This window comes from Meles meles, chromosome 4 (assembly GCF_922984935.1).
Source record: "Meles meles chromosome 4, mMelMel3.1 paternal haplotype, whole genome shotgun sequence".
Taxonomy (NCBI): Eukaryota; Metazoa; Chordata; class Mammalia; order Carnivora; family Mustelidae; genus Meles; species Meles meles.
Window position 1 is genome coordinate 8,451,618 of NC_060069.1, and position 18,154 is coordinate 8,469,771.

The 18,154-nt window shown below is 41.1% G+C and overlaps 1 protein-coding gene across 6 annotated transcripts in view; it reads left to right on the forward strand.

Moving 5' to 3' along the window:
- The first annotated feature begins 10,175 nt into the window (after positions 1–10,175).
- Positions 10,176–18,154, forward strand: part of NPHP3 (nephrocystin 3) — a 48,882-nt gene continuing 40,903 nt past the window's right edge. For 3 of the 6 annotated variants that reach the window (XM_046001770.1, XM_046001768.1, XM_046001771.1), the window contains exons 1-5: positions 10,176–10,622; positions 12,418–12,543; positions 13,066–13,216; positions 15,406–15,558; positions 16,583–16,716. In XM_046001770.1, coding sequence (XP_045857726.1) covers positions 10,227–10,622; positions 12,418–12,543; positions 13,066–13,216; positions 15,406–15,558; positions 16,583–16,716 — 960 coding nt within the window. In that variant the 5' untranslated portion in view covers positions 10,176–10,226. Of the gene's footprint in view, positions 10,623–11,916; positions 12,100–12,119; positions 12,241–12,417; positions 12,544–13,065; positions 13,217–15,405; positions 15,559–16,582; positions 16,717–18,154 lie in introns of those variants that run through there. The other 3 variants (XM_046001773.1, XM_046001772.1, XM_046001774.1) reach the window with 3 other exon arrangements.

Below are 18,154 nucleotides of genomic sequence, written 5' to 3' on the forward strand. Positions count from 1 at the left end.
CACCATATAGTTCTCTATTTTACTACTGATGGGAACTTGGGTAGTTATGAGTAATACTACTCTTTACATTCTTGTGCAAGGACTAATATTACTCTGCACATTCTTTTGGTGCATTTCCGTAAGGATTATGCCTACGACTAGGATAGGCAGGATATGCAGCTTTAAAAGATACTGCCCAACAATTTTTCAAAGGGCTTGTGTCAATTTATACTCCCCCAGACAGTGTAGGAGAGTTGCAGTTACTCCAAATTTTTGTCCTTGTGACACTTAGAACTGTCTCTTTTTTCCTTTTTATTTTAGCTATTTGGATGAGTATACAGCAGAATCTTGGGTTTCTTCCAGCTTTATTGAAATATAACTGAAAAAGAACATTGTGTAAGTTTAATATACACAATGTGATGATTTGATATACATATATAGTGTGAAGTGACTACCACAATAAAATTAGTTAACACACCCATCACCTCATATAGTTACCATTTTTTGTGTGTGTGGTAAGAACATTTAAATCTACTCTCTTAGCAAATTTCAAGTATACAATATTCTTAACCATAGTCACCATGTTGTACATTAGGTCCCAGAACTTATTCACCTTATAATGCAAAGTTTATATCCTTTGACCAACCCATTTCCTTTACCTCCCCACTCCTGGTAACCACCATTTTACTTTCTGCCTCTAATGAATTCAACTCTTTTAGATTCCACATATAAGTGAGATCAAGCAATATTTGTCTTTCTGTGTCTGGGTTCTTACACTTAGTTTAATGCCCTCAGAGTTCATCTGTGGCAGCACTTCCTTTTTTAAGGCTGAATACTATTCCACTGTGTATGTGTACCACAGTTTCTTTATTCATTCATCCATCGGCATTCATCCATTTAGATTATTACCATGTGGTGGCTATTGAACACAAGGTGCAGATTCTCTCTTTGAGATGTCATTTCATTCAGATATATACCCAGAAGTTGGATTGCTGGTAGTTCTATTAATTTTTGAGGAAACTCCATATGGTTTCCATAACGACACCAACAGTGGGGCAAAAGAGTTCCCTTTTCTCCATACCCTTGCCAATACCTATTATCTCTTGCCTTTTTGAGAACAGCCATTCTAACAAGAGGGAGGTGATATCTCATTGTGGTTTTGATTGGCATTTCTCTATGATTAGTGGTACTGAACACCTATTTGCTGACCATCTGTATGACTTCTTTGGAAAACCATCTGTTCAGGTCTTTTGCCCATTTTAAAATTTGATGGTTTTGATATTGAGTCATATAAGTTATAAATATTTTTTATATTTTTATATTTTAGTTCCTTATATATTTTGGATACTAACCCCTTATCAGTTATAAGGTTTGTAATATTGTCTCTCATTCCTTAGGCTGGCTTTTCATTTTGTTGAGTTGTTTTGGGGGGGGGGGGATTGTTTTGTTTTTGCTGTACTGAAGCTTCTTTTTTTAAAAAAAAAAAAAGATTTTTAAAATCATTTAAAAAAAAGATTTATTTATTTATTTATTTATCTGAAAGAGAAAGAGAGAGAACAAGCAGGGGAAGGGACAGAGGGAGAGGAAGAAGGAGGAGAATCTTAAGCAGTCTTCTCACTAAACATGGAGCCTGGGCTCAATGTCATGACCCTGAGATCATGACCTGAACTGAAACCAAGAGTCAGTTGCTCAACTGACTGAGTGACCCAGGCACTGCTGTATAGAAGTTTTTTGATTTGATGTAACCCCACTTGTTTATTTTTACTTTCTTGCTTATGATTTTGGCATCATATCCAAAAACATCACTGCCCAAGACCAACATCAAAAAGCTTCTTCTCTGTTTCCTTTGAGTCTGCTTTTCTCTTAGTCTAACTAAAAGTTTATCAATGCTGTTTATCTTTTCAAAAACCCACCATTCATTTTTGTTGATCTTTTCTATTGTTTTTCCAATCTCTATTTCATGTATTTGTACTCTATTATTATTTCCTTCTGTAGATATCTTCTTCATTGCATCTAACAGGCCACAAATATGAGCAGGGCTGATATCTAAGATTTCACAATCCAAGGATGGATGTGTTCCTAGATAATCGGACTTAAATGCTGAAAGCATGATTCCATAGGATACATGTTACAATGACACCTGAATTATTTTTATTCCTAATTTAGCATAATAATATTCTCTGTGCTGAGCTGAAACAATAACCACCTTGTCTAACATTGTTTCTTGAGAAAATATGCTTGAAATAATATCAGATTATTAGATTAATCACTGGAACTCAACTCATTTATAGATTGCGGCTATAACTCAAATATAAAAACTCCCATTAGTATTATTAAGAGTTAGTAAAATTTTATAACCATGAATAAATCTTATCTAAAGATTTAAAGATAAACTCTCCTCTATTTTAAACTCTGAAAGTTAAAACTTGCCATTTTTATCCATAATAACTTGTGAAGAAATTGTTTTTTTCTTACAACTCTAAATCTCAGCTGACTTTCCTCAATGTCTCACTTAAGTCAGAAAAGGTACGTTCTTTTCAAATTTATACAGTGAAGACTGCATTTCTCCTTCATGGGGACTGATTAAATCTTGCTCCTTGCCTGCTTCCTGGCATGTGGGTCGTGAGTGTGGCTAAGAAGTGATAGTCACTAATGACGGCCTGAAGTGGACACTGGCTGTCAGATTTGAAATGGGTATTTCCATAAAAAAACTAAGGTTATACTCACCTTCAGAGCTGAATGTGAGGATGGAAGGAGTGGGAGAAGAACAACCCTGAACTTCAGAAACAAAGGGACATTTTTCAGCAAGCAAAAAATAACTGGCTTCCTGTACCCCCAAGGCTGCTTCTGCTCCGGAAAAATAGAACCACTTTACTTGTTAAATAAACATCTAAAATGTGTAGTCTTCTTTAGGATCTTCTAGTAAGTGGTTATCACTTATGACATTTGTGATCATATTCTTTTTTTTTTTTAATATTTTATTTATTCGACAGAGAGAAATCACAACTAGGCAGAGAGGCAGGCAGAGAGAGAGGAGGAAGCAGGCTCCCCACGGAGCAGAGAGCCCGATGTGGGGCTCGATCCCAGGATCCTGGGATCATGACCCGAGCCGAAGGCAGAGGCTTTAACCCACTGAGCCACCCAGGCGCCCCTGTGATCATATTCTTAAGAAAACCCATTACAACTCTTTTAAAAGCAAGTCTTTCTATATATCGATGGAGTTATTTAGTCCAAGGTAAGAAGGCCAGGGCAACTCTGTCTTCAGAGAACATACATCATGAAGAATGGACACTTTGTATTTAAAATATTCTTACCCAACTTCCCTGACCACTGCATCTGTGTGCGTTGTTTCACCTTTGTGCTCGTCCAGGCATTAAACTCCTCCCCTTCACCAATTCCTTAAAAAAGAAAAAAAAAAATCAAATATACAATCACAGCTAACTTTTTGTGAGGTCGTAAATTTCTTAAAGATTTGGGATATTTTGGGGAGATACTGCACAACATTCCACCACCTCTCTAAACTCTTCTTTCTCCTTTTTCCATTTTCTTCAATCTCCCCCCTTCCCTGTTCGAACTAATTCAGTATGCCCCTCTATCAGTCAGGACGGGCTAAAATGTGCTTTGGTGCAAAACCACCGCCAAACCAGTGGCTTAATACAAACATTTATGTAGAAATGAGAACTTCGGGGCACCTGGGTGGCTCAGAGGGTTAAAGCCTCTGCCTTCGGTTCAGGCCATGATCCTGGGGTCCTGGGATAGAGCCCCGCATCGGGCTCTCTCCTTGGTGGGGAGCCTGCTTCCTCCTCTCTCTCTCTCTGCCTGCCTCTCTGCCTACTTGTGATCTCTCTCTGTTGAATAAATAGATAAAATCTAAAAAAAAAAAAAAAAAAAGAAATGAGAACTTCACTGATGTGCTTTGATTGTACCTACAGGATAATCTAAGCCAAAACTCTACATTTATATCTTTTACAACACAGGTAGTTTTTCAGATACTGAAAATATTATAAAATGCCATGGAGGACCCTAAAATTCCTTAAAAAAAAAAAAGGCAGTTAACTTTATTTTGGCATGATGGTTACTAGATTAGTATTTGCTTCAGAGTCATGTACGCACTTAAAAAATTTAGATGCCTGGGCCTCATCCACAGATAATTTGATTTGGTAGATTTGAGGTAGGGTTCAGGACTCAACATCTTTTAACAAGCTCCCCAGATACTTCTGTAAATGATCCAGGTTTGAAAATTACCACTCTAGTTCAGAGGTCAGCAAACTACAGCCCTCAAGCCAAACCTGCCCTGCCATCTGTTTTTGTAAATCAAGTTTAATTGGAATGCAGGCATGCCCATTCATTTATGTCTGTGTATGGCTGTTCTCGAGCTATAATGGCAGAGTTGAATAATTAAGACAGGGATCGAAAGGCCCACAAAGAGTCAACTCTTTAGTGTCTGGTCCTTTTCAGAAAAACTTTGCCAACCTTTGCTCTTGTTTTGTTTCAGGACTAATTTCCAGAGTGATGTTATTACTTGTAACGGGAAATAAGCAAGGCAATGTAGATGATCACTGCTGAGAACAACAACACCTGGACTGAATTCTTTAAAAATTTTACTTTCATATAAGAGGACTTTTTTATATATACAAATGACCAACCAAATTAATTTTTCCTGAGTTATACTGCCCCCTAATGGCAGATATGCTAAATCACAGATGCTTAATCAGATTAGATGCTCCCCATTGCTAATTAATTCCTGAAATCAGAGTCATATGTACAGCAAGGGACTTCAGGAATCAGAAGGCTAAATGGCCTGCAAGAAGGTTGGCAGTTTTAATGAGGATTAGAATCCCTTCCTTCTGTAAAGTTGCTTTCTCTCCAAACGCTATTACTCCACATAGCATTTCAAATTGCTTTTGTTGGGGGGACATATTAACCATTTGTGAAGCCACGTCTACCTCTAAAAGTGAAGCACAATACTATCAATACAGTCAAATTCACATGTGCACTCACTATGATGAACTGGGATGAAAGGACAGAAGGCTTTGATAGGAATCTAGATGTATGCAAACACATGCCAAGACGGTTACCAAGGGTGACTGCATACATGCAGGCAACAATGAGACAGCAGAGTATGGAACCACTAGTTTTCCCCCTTGACTACGGATTAAAATCCTCTGAGGAGCTTTTAAAAAATAATGATGGCCAGATCCCCACCCCTGGAGATTTTGATCTAATTGTTCTGGGGAGAGGCCCAGGCAGCAGTATTTTTTTTTTTTTCTTTTTTTAAGTTCTCCAACTTGTAATATGTAACCAAGGTTGAGGATCATTATTCTATAGCAGTGCTTCTCACATTTTAAGGTATATTCAAACTACATGGGGAATCTTTTCTTATTTAATTTTATTTATTTATTTGAGAGTGAGAGAGAACACAAGTAGGGGGAGCAGCAGGCAGAAGGAGAAGGAGAAGCAGACTCCCCGCTAAGCAAGGAGCCACATGAGGAACTCGACTCCAGGAACCTGGGATCATGACCCAACCTGAAGGCAGATGCTTAACCGGCTGAGCCACTGAGGCACCCTTCCTGCGGAGTCTTCTTAATCCGAGCATTGTGACTCAGTCCACCTGTGATGGCACCTGAGAATCTGACTCCTGCCAAGCTTTAAGGTGATGCTGATGCTGCTGTCCATAGATCACACGTTCAGTAGCAAGGAATCAGATCATCCCTAGCCTCAATTTTTATGCAGTTTCACTGGTTCTAAGATCTTTAAGTATATAAGTATCACCTGGGAGCTAATGAAACATGCAAATTTGCAAGCTCCAGTCTCAAATTAAAATTCAGTGAATCTTAATTTTTTTTAATTTTATTTATTTATTTGACAGACAGAGATCACAATTAGGCAGAGAGGAAGGCAGAGAGAGGGGCAGAGCAGTAGATTTTAATTTTTAACAAGTGTCACAAGTCATTCTGAGATTCATAGTCTAAGAACCAAGTGTACACCAACTGCCGAAAATGCTATTTATTCTACAAATCACATTTTTTAAAAGATTTTATTTATTTATTTGACAGACAGAGATCACAAGTAGGCAGAGAAGCAAGCTGGGTCGGGGGGGGGGGGGGGACAGGCTCCCTGCCGAGCAGAGAGCCGGATGCGGGGCTCGATCCCAAGACCCTGAGATCATGACTGGAGCCAAAGGCAGAGACTTTAACCCAGGCGCCCCTACAAATCACATTTTTTTTAAAGGCAGCATTAATTTCAAAAACCACTTTAGCCAAATGTGGGGAAATTTTTCTCCTCTTCCAAGTGTGAGAAATTACTCCCAAATTCAGTGGCTTAAACTAACAACTTTATTATATCTCATGATTTTGTGGATCAGGAATTTGGGTAGAGATCATTGGAATAATGATCATTGGAATAACCTGCTCTCCCTGTCACTAACCAGAGTCACTCTCTAGTATGGAGAGTCCAAGGTGGCTTCACTTCACATGCCCTGGCTCGAAGGCTGAGTCCTACTGGGACTGTTGCCTAGAATGTCCACACATAACCTCTCCAGTCTGGCAATCTCAGGTGAGGTAGGTCTCCTTACACAGCAACTCAAGGATCCAAGAGAGAGTGTTCCAAGACACAGGAAGAGGAAACTGACATTCTCTCAAGTCCTGGGCTCAGAAACTGTCATTTCTGCCATAGTCTACTGGTGACAGCAGTCACTGAGCCCAGCCAGATTCAAGGGGAGGAGTCATAAACAGGCTGGAGTCATGGATATGCTACACTTGAAGAACCCAAAGGGCTCAACACAAAAGGACCCCAGACTTGGTTTAATTCTGTTGCCATCTTGAAATTCTTTATAATTTTTTAATAAAGTGCACTACAGGGGCACCTGGGTGGCTCAGGGGGTTAAAGCCTCTGCCTTCGGCTCAGGTCATGATCCCAGGGTCCTGGGATCACATCCTGCATTGGGCTCCTTACTTAGAAGGGAGCCTGCTTCTCCCTCTGCCTGCAGCGTGCTCGCACACTCTCTCCCTTTCTCTCTGACAAATAAATACAAAATCTTTAAAAAAAAAATAAAGGTTATTACAGAAGGCAGTGATAATTCACAGGCTTCTTGAGAACTGGGCTACATTTAATATCTCTATGGGTCATCAGTCATTTGTTTTTTGAAACATATTTTCAGCAGGAGTTCAATAAGGGTAGCTGGGATGAGTCTAAGCAACAAATGGCATAATAACAATAACAAAAACTACCAAAAAACAGGATTGATAGACACAATAATGGAGGACAAGATCAGGAAAACAGTTAAGTACAGTATTTTGCAAATAGTAAGCAAGCATTATTGAACTGAAACTATTGATGTGATAAATCCAACAGGTCTAATTATCCAGGGAAAGTTTCTTAGATTAAAAAAGGTAGATGTTGAAAGAGATGGGGGTTGACAAGCAGTACTGAAAGGAAATAGAAACCATATTGGAATGAAGAGAAAATCGGCTTGACTAGGATGGAGTAACATGGGTACAGGGATGTCTGGGTAGATGAGAAGTGGGGAAAGGAGAGACTCATTGCTTTGGGGCCCTCAGTACCAGGTGACAGTATCTGAATTTACTCCACAAAGTGGGAAGTTTAGTGTAGTTCATTACTGGTTTAGAGGGAATGGGTGATGGCTTTTTATTTTATTATGCAAGCATAATAACAGAAGTGTTTAGCTGAGGCACATTCTAAAGGAGGTGCAAGATTAAGATGCAGGGTGCCTGGGTCGCTCAGTTGGTTAAGCAACTACCTTCAGCTCAGGTCATGATCCTGGGTTCCTGGGATCGAGTCCTCTATCAGGCTTCCCCTATTCTGCAGGGAGCCTGCTTCTCCCTCTCCCTCTTCCTGACACTCCTCCTACTTGTTCTCTCTCTCTCTCTCTCGCTGTCAAATAAATAAATAAAATCTTAAAAATATATATATATTAAAATGGAGAATTTTGCAAAGGAGGTGGTCAGAAACCTGGTGGATGATCCTTAAAGCACTGATCCACATTGAGGGTCCAAGAATTGGAAGAGATCGGGAGGGTTTTTGTTTGTTTGTTTTAAGATTTATATATTTTTAGAGAGAGTATACCTGTGTACAAGTGCACAGGGGAAGGGCAGAGAGAGAGCACACCTGTGTGCAAGTGAGCAGGGGAGGGGCAGAGAAAGAAGGAAATAAGCAGACTACCCCTAAGTGGGGAACATGACCAGGGTCTCCATCGCAGGACCCTGAAATCATGACCTAAGCAAAAATCAAGAGTTGGACACTTAACCGACTGAGCCACCCAGGTGCCTCCAGAAGGGATTTTAAAAGACAAAGAGTTCCTGAGATACTGTGATGGTGGGAATGTTTTCCTTAATCTCAGGAGACAACCTGAAGACTTAATCTATGTCTCCTGGAGTTTGAAGAATGTAATGGCCTGATGTCTGATTCCCTCTTGATGAAAATCTAAAGGGTAAGAGAAAGGATGATGGAGGTTGACCTGCATTCCCAGAGTTCTTCGAAGCAAAGACAGGTAGATGTTGTGATGAATGAAAGACTTGTCCCTCCAGCCACTGGAAGTGATGTCAGCAAACAGCCCTCAAATGTCAGTCTCCATGGGGACTGCTTTGGCTGAAGAGAGCTAGCTGATGACTTGATGGAATAAGGGTAAAAAGCCCCAGCCCTACACCCCAATTTAGGACAACTCTGCAGCATCATCCCAGCTTCAAAACTCTCTGAAGATTGACTGAGGCCTCCACTGAGACTGCAGCAAAGCTCAACTTCTGCTGCTATACAAATGTGCTTCTTTTCTTTTCCACAGGTGTTGATCCCAAGGGCACTCCCTAATAAACATCTTGCATGGTTATCTCCACCTCAGAGCCTGCTTTCCAGGGAACCTGACCTGTAATACCTGTAGATCAGATGTAGGTCTCATGGGCAAGTGAGCTAGTGGATTATCGTGAACCTGAACACACGGGAGCAGAGAGGATGGTTAATGCATCACTGGATTCCTTACCCCTGGGGAGGGAGGGATCAACAGCTTGAATAGAGTCGCACCAGCCTGGGTCAAGGGAAATGAAGATCAAGCGTCTTTGAAGAACTTATAAAAGTACCTCTGGGGGCGGGGGGGGGGGGGGGGGGGACCAACTTTAGCAGTTTACCAAGTCCAAACAGCACCAACACCCAGCTCACAGGAGTGTCAATCAAACAAAACCCTCCCGGTCCCCTCTCCCAGGCCTCCGAACCTGGAGAACCTGGTAGCCCAAGTTAGCTGGTTGCAGGCCCAAGAACACAAGACAGGGTAGGAAAAGATGCCAATGCTACTCCTCTGACTTTAAAGTCTAAAACAGTTTCCCCGCCTTTTAAATGTTTTCATATCACCTAATGCCCATCCTTGCCCCAAATAACTGTGATACTCTTTCCCTTTATTTGGTGAGATGTCCCACAGTTCCCCTGATGTGTGGCCTCCGGAGTCCACTGTCACAAAAAGTCAAAAAACCTCACCTTGTCTAAAGAGTGTCCCTGGTGGTCTCAGGCTGTAGAGTCTAAAAGCTTTTTCTTATCTGGTACTAGGTCTTAATGGTCATTCCAACTACTTGCAAACTGGGAGGCACCTAGCCAGAGGCACACAGCAAGCGCTCAATGCGTTTCTCAGCTTTCTCAGCTGCCCTCAGAAAAGAGCTATGGGTCAGGGGCCGCAGCAGGAGAGACACAAAAGCCGCCAAGGCGTAGCAAGCCCGGACGCAGGCCGGCCTTCACGGCGAGGAACTCGCCCATCAGGGGGCCTCCGGCTGGATAGAACCGGCTGAGAAGTGCCGGGCGTAGAGTGGCCCCTACCCCAGTACGTAGAGCAGCCGCCCGACGCGCGCGGCCGCCCCCGGCTCGCTCGGCCCCACCCCGCTGCGTCCATCCCGCCCCTTCCACCCTGCGCTCTGCGCCTCACGCCGCTCGCCCCGCCCACCTTGTGCTCCGCCCCACCACGGCCTAGTACTGCATCCACAGCACCACGCTGTCCCACCCCGCCTTCTTTGCGCTCTGTCCCGCCCCTGCTGCCGCGCCCCATCCATCCCGCCCCGCCTACCTCGTACTCTGTCCCGCCCCTTCCTGCTGCCCCGCCCCATTCGTCGCGCCCGCCCTGCTACTCCAAATCATCCCGCTCGCCCCGCCTGCCCACCACGCTCCGCCCCTTCTTGCTGCCCCGCCCCGTCTCGTTTGCGGAGGCCCGCCCCCTCCCGGTACCCCGCTGGCTAGTAGTGGCGGCCACAGGCATAATGGGGACCGCCTCGTCGCTTGTGAGCCCCGCGGGCGGGGAGGTGATCGAGGACACTTATGGGGCGGGCGGCGGCGAGGCCTGCGAGATTCCGGTGGAGGTGAAGCCCAAGGCCCGCCTGCTGCGCAGCTCGTTCCGCCGTGGCGCGGCAGCAGCGGCTGCGGGGGCAGGGCCCGGGTCGCTTCCCCGCGGGGCGGGTGGCGGCGGGCTGCTGGGGGCTAGCTTTAAGTCTACCGGCTCGTCGGTGCCCGAGCTGGAATACGCAGCGGCTGAGTACGAGCGGCTGAAGAAGGAATACGAGATCTTCCGGGTCAGCAAGAATCAAGAGTTGTTGTCCATGGGCCGTCGCGAGGCCAAGCTGGACACGGAGAACAAGCGCCTGCGGGCCGAGCTGCAGGTAACGCCGGGGCCGGGTGTGCGGGCAGCCGAGACGTGGAGAAGCTGAGAGTCGGAACGGCCAGTGCACACCCGTGCACTGCCGGGCTGGACTCTGGACGCCTGACTCCGTCCTTTGTCCATCCTGTCCCCTCTCCAAACCAAGTAGTTTGGGAAAGTTGAATAGAAACCGCTCTGCATTTTAATTTGAGAGGACATACTCTTGGGGTCTAAACTGATTCCTTGACTAACCCCGCCCCTCTTCTATTTCTGGTTCATTCATTCACACACCTTGAAGCAATTAGCCTGAAAGTGCCCAGAAGTAGCACATGCCAATCTGCAGGGGACTCCAGGGAAGTAGGTCAACCCAGAGCACACGGACGCACAAAGACTGTGGTGACATCCGTCGAAGCAGCTCATACGACTTTCCCTAGGAGTTTTTAACTCCACGTCCTGCGCCCCCCCCCCTTAAATTTTACAAACCTCTCAGTTTCTTTGCGTGAAGCTTTTGAGTTTCAATGATCTTGAAGTGAATTTTTATGGAAGCCTGATTTTCACCATTTTAACTGCTGTGATTGAAAACGTTCCGTAGCCGAAATCAAATTCCCTTAATCCATTTGATTAATTTACTCAAAAAAACAATTATTGCATGGACTTCCTGTAGTAGATGTAGTTTGACTCATCAAAATAGTATATAAAGCAAAAGATTGCTTTTCTATGACTTGTAAGACTTTGTGCCATCAGTTTTGGGCCTCTCGAGGGTTGTGGTTTTACTGTTTTGTTTTTTTAAACTGTGGAAGAGACACTCCAGGTGTTCCTGGGCTCATCACAGTAGGAAATGAATAAGTATCTCAGACTGATTTTTCTGATAGGAAGAGCCTTCTTCCTTCTAGACTAGGCATTCTAGTCACCCCCTTCCCCACTAGCTGTTGTATTATTAGCACTGTTATCTGGGAAGAACTCCTTATCAGTAGTCTACCTTTTGTCTTAACCAGTTTCTTACTGGTCAGTCTTGATGCACTTGCATGTGTAAAATGGACCTTTTGCATTTCAGATACCTGATTTCATGCACCCAAGCCATTGTCCAGCAGTCACTGCACTTTATGGGGATAGGAAAGAAGGATGAATCAACCAGGGCTGAGAGCAGTTAAGGGCTGACAAATGTCACAATCTCAGGTTCCTCCTATTACCTTATGTAGTAGTTTTGAAAGTTAGGTAAAAACCTCATTGCATTTTAATTTAAGGGGACATACTCTCTTGGGGGCCTAAATTGATTTCTTAACTAACTTATCCCTTTTTTTATGTAGCCCTTTTGATTCCTTTCTCACATACTAGACATTAAAAAAACTCTTCTGAATGTATTTAGCCCGTTTGGTCATTTAACGGAGGCCTTCAATTTGTCTGGCACCAAGAGGGCTCTGGGGATAGCAAAATGAAGAAGACATGGAGCCAGGGACTGCATGGTCATGCAGAATTAATCATCCTTCAAGTTAAGCCTTGTAAATTATACTTTTTGTTCTGTTACAGATCGGAAAACTGAGGCATAGGAAGATTAAGAATTTGGCACAGTATTTCAAAGAAAAAGTATTGATTTCCATTAAAAGTTCAATGTTGAAGTATCTTCATTTACTACAGTTCAAGTATATTTGCATTTCTTTATTCCATGTTTTAATAAAATGGCAGTATGTAGTTCTTGATAATGTAAAATAGTAAGTAGATTGTTACAATTCTGATATGTATATAGTATGTAGGTAGGATAATGTGAAATTTGAGAGGAATACTATTTTTGTTAGAAGTAACAAGGTCCATTATTTCAGGCCCTTCAAAAAACTTACCAAAAAATACTTCGGGAAAAGGAAAGTGCTTTGGAAGCAAAATACCAAGCGATGGAGAGGGCAGCGACATTTGAACATGACAGAGATAAAGTGAAAAGGCAATTCAAGGTAAAGTCCTTACATTTTTACCCCCAAAGTGACATAGAATAAAAACAACACATTTTAAAAGTTTATATGATGCTGTAAGTAAATACAAGTGAATGATGTAGGAATCCTGAAGATTCTAAGAACCAGAGTAGAGCACTTCATACATTTTTGAGTGGACCTGGTAAACTTGAGATCACTTCAAGAAAAAGTAAAAAAAGAAATGAGCATTACAAATGGAATTTTGGGGGGAAAGGAAAGTATTTCCATATGGGGGGAAAGGCATTTGGAAATAGTTGGAGGTATTTTGTATGGGAAGGCATTACTGGCATCTAGTGGGAAGGGGACAAATTTGCTAAATATCAGCAGTGCCCAGGAGAGCCCCACACCGCAGACAGGGCTCCTGCCCAAATTCCAGGGGTTCCAGTTACAAAAAAGATCAGGATCACATGAATATTGGTTTTATGAATGAAACGCTTTTCTGTTAAGCTGATGACACCTTTTGATGATGGAAAAGATTTCAAAATTGATCTTTGTCTTTTAAAGATTTTTAGGGAGACCAAGGAAAATGAAATTCAGGACTTACTGAGAGCTAAGCGAGAGTTGGAAAGCAAACTTCAGAGGCTCCAGGCTCAGGGGATCCAAGTATTTGATCCTGGAGAATCTGATTCAGATGACAACTGTACAGATGTTACTGGTATATTTACTTCCTATGTATAATATTTTGAGCCTTCAGTATAGGTGTAATGATATCATATAGCCAACTCTGAATCCTTTTATAAGTTAAACCGGTTGCTCTTACAAATAGAGTTGCACTTTTCCCTCTTTCTCAGCTGTTGTAAAAGCAATTTTCCCTGACATTGTTAGGGTGCTAGGTTTCCTTCTGTCTTACTGCTCTGCCAAACTCACCCCATAGCTTTTCTCTTTCCGGTGTAAGACAGCTCCTCCAGGTCTCACCAGGACATCTACATTTTAGCCAAGGGAAGAGGGAGGGGAATTCATTCCTCTCCCTGAAAGCACAATATGAAAGGTGTACAGATTACTCCCCAAACCCCATTGGCCAGAATGACAAGTAGGAAGATTGGAAAGTGTAAACATTAGTAGGAGAGTCATCTATCCACCTAAAGTTTGAAATTCTGCTACTAAAGGAAGAAGGGGAGGATGGGTATTGGAGAACACTTCCTCATCTCTGTCACCTTGTTTTTCCACATATTGATATATTCTTTGCAACTATCTCCTAGAATATCTGCATGATATTCCGCTGAGTGGCTTCCGGTAGTTTTGTAAGCTACTCAAAAAGTTTTTATTTTATAATTAAAAGTGTAAAATATGTTTTTTCTAGAAATAAAGAAAAGCCTGGAGTCCTGAAACAAAAGGTCTATCATGTTCCAAGAAAATCTTAATAAACTGTGATTGATATTGAAAAATGAAAAAGATTCTATTATAAATGCAGTGGAAAAATGCAGTTGCTCTCTCATTTATACGAAACTGCATTTTATTTATTTATTTATTTTTGAGAGACCATGTGAGTGGAGTTGGGGGAGAGAAGGGGAGTTATGTGAAGATGAGAGAGAATCTTAAGCAAGCACCATGCTCAGCTTGGAGCCCAACTCAAGGCTCCATCTCATGACCCTCAGATGATGATCTGAGCCAAAATCAAGAGTCCAATGCTTAACAGACTGAGCCACCCAGGCGCCCCATGCATTTTATCTTATAAACTGATTTTGGATTAAAATATGGCAACTGATAATTGCCTCTTAATATGCATTTTAGAGCCACTGGGATCTGACCAGCCTCCAAGGAATTTTTTTACTAACTTTTAAGGGGAAAAAAAATGAAGTTATTCTTACTGGCTTTGAGGATGCCGTTCTGCCCCCACATTAACCATTAGTAATGGTTATTTCAGGGCTGACATATGTTAAAATGTACAGTGTTTCAAAACTATTATATTGTAATTGACTTGGCAAGTTAATAAGAACAGATTAATATTTCCTCCTAGGCCTTTCTTCATATTTTGATTTAAACCTTACGAAAGAATGCTTAAAGGAACATCACTCATTTCACATTCAGAGACCTGCAGATAATAATCTTATTTTTGCCAGATATTGAGCCCGTTACTAGTATACTCATAGTCAAGAATGCCATGTAGATATTCTGTCAAATGTAATTTATTTAAAAGAAAAAAAAATCAAAGAGCTCCTGGGTGGCTCAGTCTGTTAAGCATCTGACTGTTGATTTCAGCTCGGGTCATTATATCAGGGTCCTGGGATCAAGGGCCATGTAGGGCTCCGTGCTCAGCAGGGAGTCTGCTTCTCTCTCTCTCTCACTCAAATAAATAAATAACAAATCTTTTTAAAAAAATCAAGATGTTCAGAAGTACCTATTGATTCAGACATTAATTTTGTTACTCTCGGAGGTTAAGGAAGATGTATTTTTTAAATCCTTAGCTTACATCCTAATGAATTACTAATCTTAATTACAGGTGTGTGAGTACTGGTTTTCCTTTGAAATTCTCTCCTTCCAATTATACACTGATACCTAAACTATAATGTTAGAAATGTTGTTTAAAATTTTTGTATGGGAATATTTTTTAACTGCCTCTGTTGTTACAATTACTTTGATTATTATATTCTTTATTTGTTTCCTTTTTCCTTTTTCAATCCCCTCTTTGACTTGGAGATGCTAACCAGAATTATGTTACCCGTACCTTAGAACTTGTTGAAGTTGGTGACAGAGTACTTTCAAAATCATTAAAGATTGAATATTTGTTATATTTATAATATTATAGAATTTTTTTAAAATTAGAAATCCTGTTTAGTATGTGTGATAACTTTTTGAACATTCAGTAATTTGGTTTTCACATGATGAAATCTCTTGGATTTATAGCTGCTGGAACCCAGTGTGAATACTGGACTGGAGGAGCCTTGGGAAGTGAACCTTCCATAGGGAGTATGATCCAGCTTCAGCAGTCCTTCAGGGGCCCTGAGTTTGCCCATAGTTCCATAGATGTGGAGGGACCCTTTGCAAATGTCAACAGAGGTAACACATGCCATTTACCAATTACCTTGGTAGTGACTGTTTGGGTCCTATAATCTTGTGTGTGCTGGCAGAAAGACCCATCAGCAGGGCAGATTTTTATTCTGGATGTCTTCCACTGCCAAACCAGCATGTACTGGTGTAGTCACTGACCAGGGCTGATGAACTTAGAGGATTCCCATCAGGATCAGATGGTGCTCCACAGCCAGACTGGCTCATCATGTTCCAGAAACTTAGCTTCTGGTCTGAATTCCAGGTGTTGCAGTTGATCTGTGAGAATTTAATGTAGATTAACTGAAAAGCAGTAGTCTTTGGTCTTTTCCTCTATGTCTTTGATGCTATTAAAGGTGGGAGAAGGTTGCAGAATGGAATATAAAACCTCAGTTATCATTGTAGTATCCTTAGTCAAAGGAATATTTTTATTATTTTTATATAATTTGGTGTCCAAAACAGTGGTAAGGTCTATTCAGAATTTCAATACCAGTGCAGATCTGAGTGTTATAAGTAGCTCCACTCTCTTTTCTTAAAACTACAAAATTGTTAATGAAATGAAAATAATTTTTAATTATGCCTTTTGAATAAGCCAAGTATGTCTTAAAATGTTCTTTCTCACTAAATAGCATTACATTTTATGCCGTTCTTAAAGTTTCTTTTTGACTTTATATATCTCAGGAATCATAAGTAGGTAAAACTACAGGCCAGCCTGGGAATGTAGGCTCTCCCAAAGCTGTAAACTCATTGAACAGCTCATGTAATGTAGGTTCATGATAAACTGGAACCAGTGGTACCCCAGCAGGGACCAATGGCAACATTGATTGCGTTATTCCCAAAGATAGAATTTGAGGTTAGAGAACTATTTGCCTTCTAATACGTCATTCCAGAAACTGTCAGTATTCATGAGTAAGATCAGATTCCATTCTACCTTGTCTGTTGTGTTTTTTCAGATTTAAAAAAAAAAAAATCATCTTGTCAAATGTTTTTCTAGTGATTTTTTTTTTCATGAACTTAAGATCAATTTTATTTTCAGATGACTGGGATATTGCTGTAGCTAGTTTATTACAAGTTACTCCCTTGTTTTCACACTCTCTCTGGAGTAACGCTGTCAGATGTTACCTCATTTATACAGATGAAACCCAGCCTGAAATGGATCTTTTCCTTAAGGTGAGGATGTTTATAAATTCTGAGTTCACTGATTTAAAATATAAGTCAGTATTGTGTCCTATTTATGATACTACTACATCTAAACCAAGTCGTTTACTACCTTCCAGATGATATGTCTTAAAGAACCGGAATAACTTAGAAAAACTTTTCTTTAGAGAAGATCTTGCTCAGTGTTAACCAGTGTATTCAAATTAAGTCCTTGGAATGTTATGCTTTTGAATGCTTTATTACTTGTTCTCCGCAGTGTTTAAGACACATGTTGATAGTGCCTGCTTTAGTTAATATCTGTCAGCTCTAGCGTTGAATCTATTTCAGGTTATAACAAAATTTAATCCTTATCATGGTTTGGTTTTTTTTCTTTTTTTTTAAAGATTTTATTTATTTGACAGACAGAAATCACAAGTAGGCAGAGAGGCAGGCACAGAGAGGGGGAGGCAGGCTCCCTGCCGAGCAGAGAGCCCGATGCGGGGCTCGATCCCAGGACCCTGGGATCATGACCTGAGCCAAAGGCAGAGGCTTTAACCCACTGAGCCACCCAGGCGCCCCTCCTTATCATGGTTTTTAATTTTTCAAGGCAGCCATTGGAGTTAACCTGAGGCAGACGTTGGCATACCACATCCTGTGGGCCAAGCCTGGCCTGCAGCTGATTTTTGCATGACCCAGAGCTAAAATTGCTTTTTACCTTTTCAAGTAATTGGGAAAAAATCCAAAGAAGAATGTTTGTGATGTGTGAAAATTGTATTAAATTCAAATTTTAGTGTCTATAAATAAAGTTTTATTAGAACACAAGTAGGCTTATCATTTACATACTATCTATGGCTGCTTCACACTACAAGGGCAGAATAAATTGCAACACAGACCTCTGCCAAAACATCCAATTTGTTCAACTATTACTAAATTGTAAGAATATTTGCCTTCTACAGAAAAAGTTTGCCAACTACCGTTCTAACTGCATTTGAAATACATCAGCATGTCACATGCAATACCTGTTATATTAACATTCGCCGGAGTATTGAGTAAGGAACTCATTTAGTGCTCCTTTTTGATATTATTCAGTTTTGGTAAAAAGATAAAATACTTTGAAAATCAAAGTTTCTACTCACTAACTGAATATAGGTTATTCCCAAACTGCAAACTGATGGTAAGGGAATTCCTCATACTTTGCATATTAATAAGTCATCATTACTTAGTAAGCTAATTTGTTATAAACCAAATAGTTTTCATTTATACCTGTTTGCTTTAATGATCTACTATATCCTGGTTGGCAGTTTACTACGTAGATTCATGGATTTATGTGTTCTACTCTTTGTAACAATAAAGCAGAAATCATTTATTACAATAATAAATACCAAAGGAAAATAGCCTAATATGTTTCTTCACCGGTTTAGGTTTTATTATGAAATAAATCATTTTCTGAGCTAGAAAACAGCCAAGTTAC